General features: G+C 57.7%; 1 protein-coding gene across 5 annotated transcripts; it reads left to right on the plus strand.

Moving 5' to 3' along the window:
• The first annotated feature begins 236 nt into the window (after nt 1-236).
• LOC136527685 (phosphoglycerate mutase-like protein AT74H) lies at nt 237-1,823 on the plus strand. Of its 5 annotated transcripts, none has more exons than XM_066520478.1 (3): nt 237-956; nt 1,137-1,563; nt 1,686-1,823. In XM_066520478.1, the coding sequence occupies exons 1-3, from the start codon at nt 413-415 to the stop codon at nt 1,738-1,740; spliced, it is 1,026 nt and encodes a 341-aa protein (XP_066376575.1). In that variant the 5' UTR covers nt 237-412; the 3' UTR covers nt 1,741-1,823. The 5 variants fall into 5 exon arrangements, with proteins under 5 accessions (XP_066376575.1, XP_066376577.1, XP_066376576.1 ...); XM_066520480.1 differs by having other exon boundaries at nt 240-956; nt 1,692-1,823; XM_066520479.1 differs by having other exon boundaries at nt 253-956; nt 1,126-1,563.
• Nucleotides 1,824-2,681: the final 858 nt, after the last annotated feature.

Here is a 2,681-nt window from a genome sequence, read left to right on the forward strand (position 1 = left end):
TAGATGACCGACCAGAGACGCCAAGTGCTAGACAGGACAGTTGCGACTGCCCACTGTGTGTGCGTGTGGGCACGAACCACAGATGGCAATGCCATGTCGATGTCGCGACGACGCACGCACGCCAAGCCACCAGCACACCACTGCTAGTGCGAGTACACGAGGCACACGAACACGACAGAGCTAGCGGCTGCGTGTTCATGACTCATGACCTCTTCGCCACAGAATGCAAAAGTCAAGCCCACCGCGCTGCGTGGACACAGACACTGATACGTGCAAGCACAAGATATAGCATCTCTCATCTGCGGAGGCGAATGGACGCTGCCATTTCCCGCAAGCAAAGCCATAACCGAAACCGTTAGCTACTAGCTAGTGCCTCGCAGTTGGTTTGCCGCTGCAGCATCAGGTGCCGTCGATGGTGGCGGCGCCCAGCAAGTGCCGTCCGTCGGCGGCAGCGCTGGTGGTGGCACCGCCGGCGGCCGCGCGGCGGCGGCTGCGGTGCCGGTGCTGCGAGGACACGCTGGGCGTCCCGCGCCGGCGGCTGCAGCAGCAGCTCCCCGCCGTCCCCGGGCTGCACCTGAACCACGCGCAGCAGCAGCAGCAGGCCGCCGCCCCTGCTCCGCACCTCGCCCCCGTCGCCGCGCCGCCGCCGCCGCCGAGGCCCCGGCGGATCGTGCTGGTGCAGCACGGCGAGAGCGAGGGAAACGTGGACGAGGCCGCCTACACGCGCGTCCCGGACCCCAGGATCGGACTCACCGCCCAGGGCTGGAGCGACGCCGACGACTGCGGCCGCCGCCTGCGCGACCTCTTCGCGCAGGACGGCGACGACTGGAAGGTCTACTTCTACGTCTCTCCCTACCGCCGCTCCCTGGAGACGCTGCGCGGCATGGGCCACGCCTTCGAGCCCCACCGCATCGTCGGCGTCCGCGAGGAGCCCCGCCTCCGGGAGCAGGACTTCGGTACGCACGCACCATCCTCTTCTCTTGTTTTCTTGGCCGGATAACGAACGCTTTGCCTTATCCACATGGTCCCAACCGTCAGCCTCTCAGAGGTGGGTCTTCCGCTCATCAACTCATATCCTAACGAATGGGCCGTGGGCCGTCCCCGCCCAACGGGCCGCAATGGCAGGCAACTTCCAGGACCGGGAGCAGATGCGGTTGGAGAAGGAGATCCGCCTCCGCTACGGCCGCTTCTTCTACCGCTTCCCCAACGGCGAGTCGGCGGCGGACGTGTACGACCGCATCACCGGCTTCCGGGAGACCCTGCTCGCCGACATCGACATCGGCCGCTTCCAACCCCCGGGCACCACCACCACCGGCGACATGAACATCGTCCTCGTCTCCCACGGCCTCACGCTCCGCGTCTTCCTCATGCGCTGGTACAAGTGGACCGTCCGCCAGTTCGAGGGCCTCGAGAACCTCGCCAACGGCGGCGCGCTCGTCATGCAGACCGGCGACGGCGGAAGGTACAGCCTCCTCGTGCACCACACCGCCGACGAGCTCAGGGCGTTCGGCCTCACCGAGGAGATGCTGCAGGACCAGATGTGGCAGAAGACGGCCAAGCCCGGTGAGCTCAACCACCGCTTCATGACCAATGGACAGTCGTTCTTCCATCCATTTACTACAATCTACTAGCAGTTGTTTTAACTACTATATATATGTACTAATACTAATATATAAATATTTAAGCTGCAGAATATGGAGTATACAGAGGAGTAACTTACTACTAGCTAGTAAGTTTTAGTACGTATATCTTGTTTCGCTTGTATACAGAGGAGCAAGCAGAGTTCCAGTGGCTTTCGATCAATCATATAAAATTTCAGTTAATTAATTGACTAGTTGTGCTGATTGCATTGACTCATCGCTGGGTCTGCGCGTTGGACACGCGTATCCGCACGTTACCCACGGGCAGAGGGTTTACAGACCCGCACCCGCGAGGCAAACCCTGTGCCCGCACTCACGCCCGTGACCCGTCACGGACATGAAATTGAGCCCGCACCCGTCACCCGTGGGCACAGTGTACCCGTGGGCACACCCGTACCCGCCAGCCAGATCATAAATTCACAATCACAAACATGTACAGATCATAGATCCAATGCACAACAGCACAAGTTCACAAATAACAGTTCACAACTATTGTTCAACATCTTAATAACAAGAGTATAAGCAAAATAAATATGGTTCAACAAGTACAAGTGACAAGTCTAGAACAGCACACACGCCGCGGCCTAGCGTGCGGGAGGCCGGGATTGCGGCTGTGCGGGGGAGGATAAGGGAAACCCTAGAAAGTCCTTTATATACTTGTGCAGCAGGCCCACATGTCAGACGGGTTCGCGGGTTTGCGGGCACAGGTAAGGTATTTTCATACCTACAATTTTTTTACCCGCGGGCACAAAATCAAACCCGCACCCATGCCCGTGGATACAAAATGGTACATGTATCCTCTCCCTAACAGGTTTTTACCCGCGGGCACGCGGGTAATTTGTACCCGTTGCCATCCATAGACAGGCACCATATGTGTGTGACTGTGTTACATAAAACAAAAGAAATGTTTTGAGTTGCCATGGCAACTCGTAAAATGGGGAAATAGCTATCTAATTGTCCTAATAATTTTTTTTTCTTATAAGGCAGTTGTTTCGTGTTTGGCGAAACAACATTCCTTTTCTCTAACCTCCCTAATTTCCC

Source organism: Miscanthus floridulus, chromosome 19 (assembly GCF_019320115.1).
Source record: "Miscanthus floridulus cultivar M001 chromosome 19, ASM1932011v1, whole genome shotgun sequence".
Lineage (NCBI taxonomy): Eukaryota > Viridiplantae > Streptophyta > Magnoliopsida > Poales > Poaceae > Miscanthus > Miscanthus floridulus.

What these genes read in the sequence shown, in the direction of transcription:
- LOC136527685 (XM_066520477.1), top strand. Translation starts at nt 413, where the DNA reads ATGGTGGCGGCGCCCAGCAAGTGCCGTCCGTCGGCGGCAGCGCTGGTG. An exon ending in CCTCCGGGAGCAGGACTTCG is followed by an intron (nt 957 to 1,125) that starts GTACGCACGCAC and finishes CCGCAATGGCAG; the next exon opens with GCAACTTCCAGGACCGGGAG.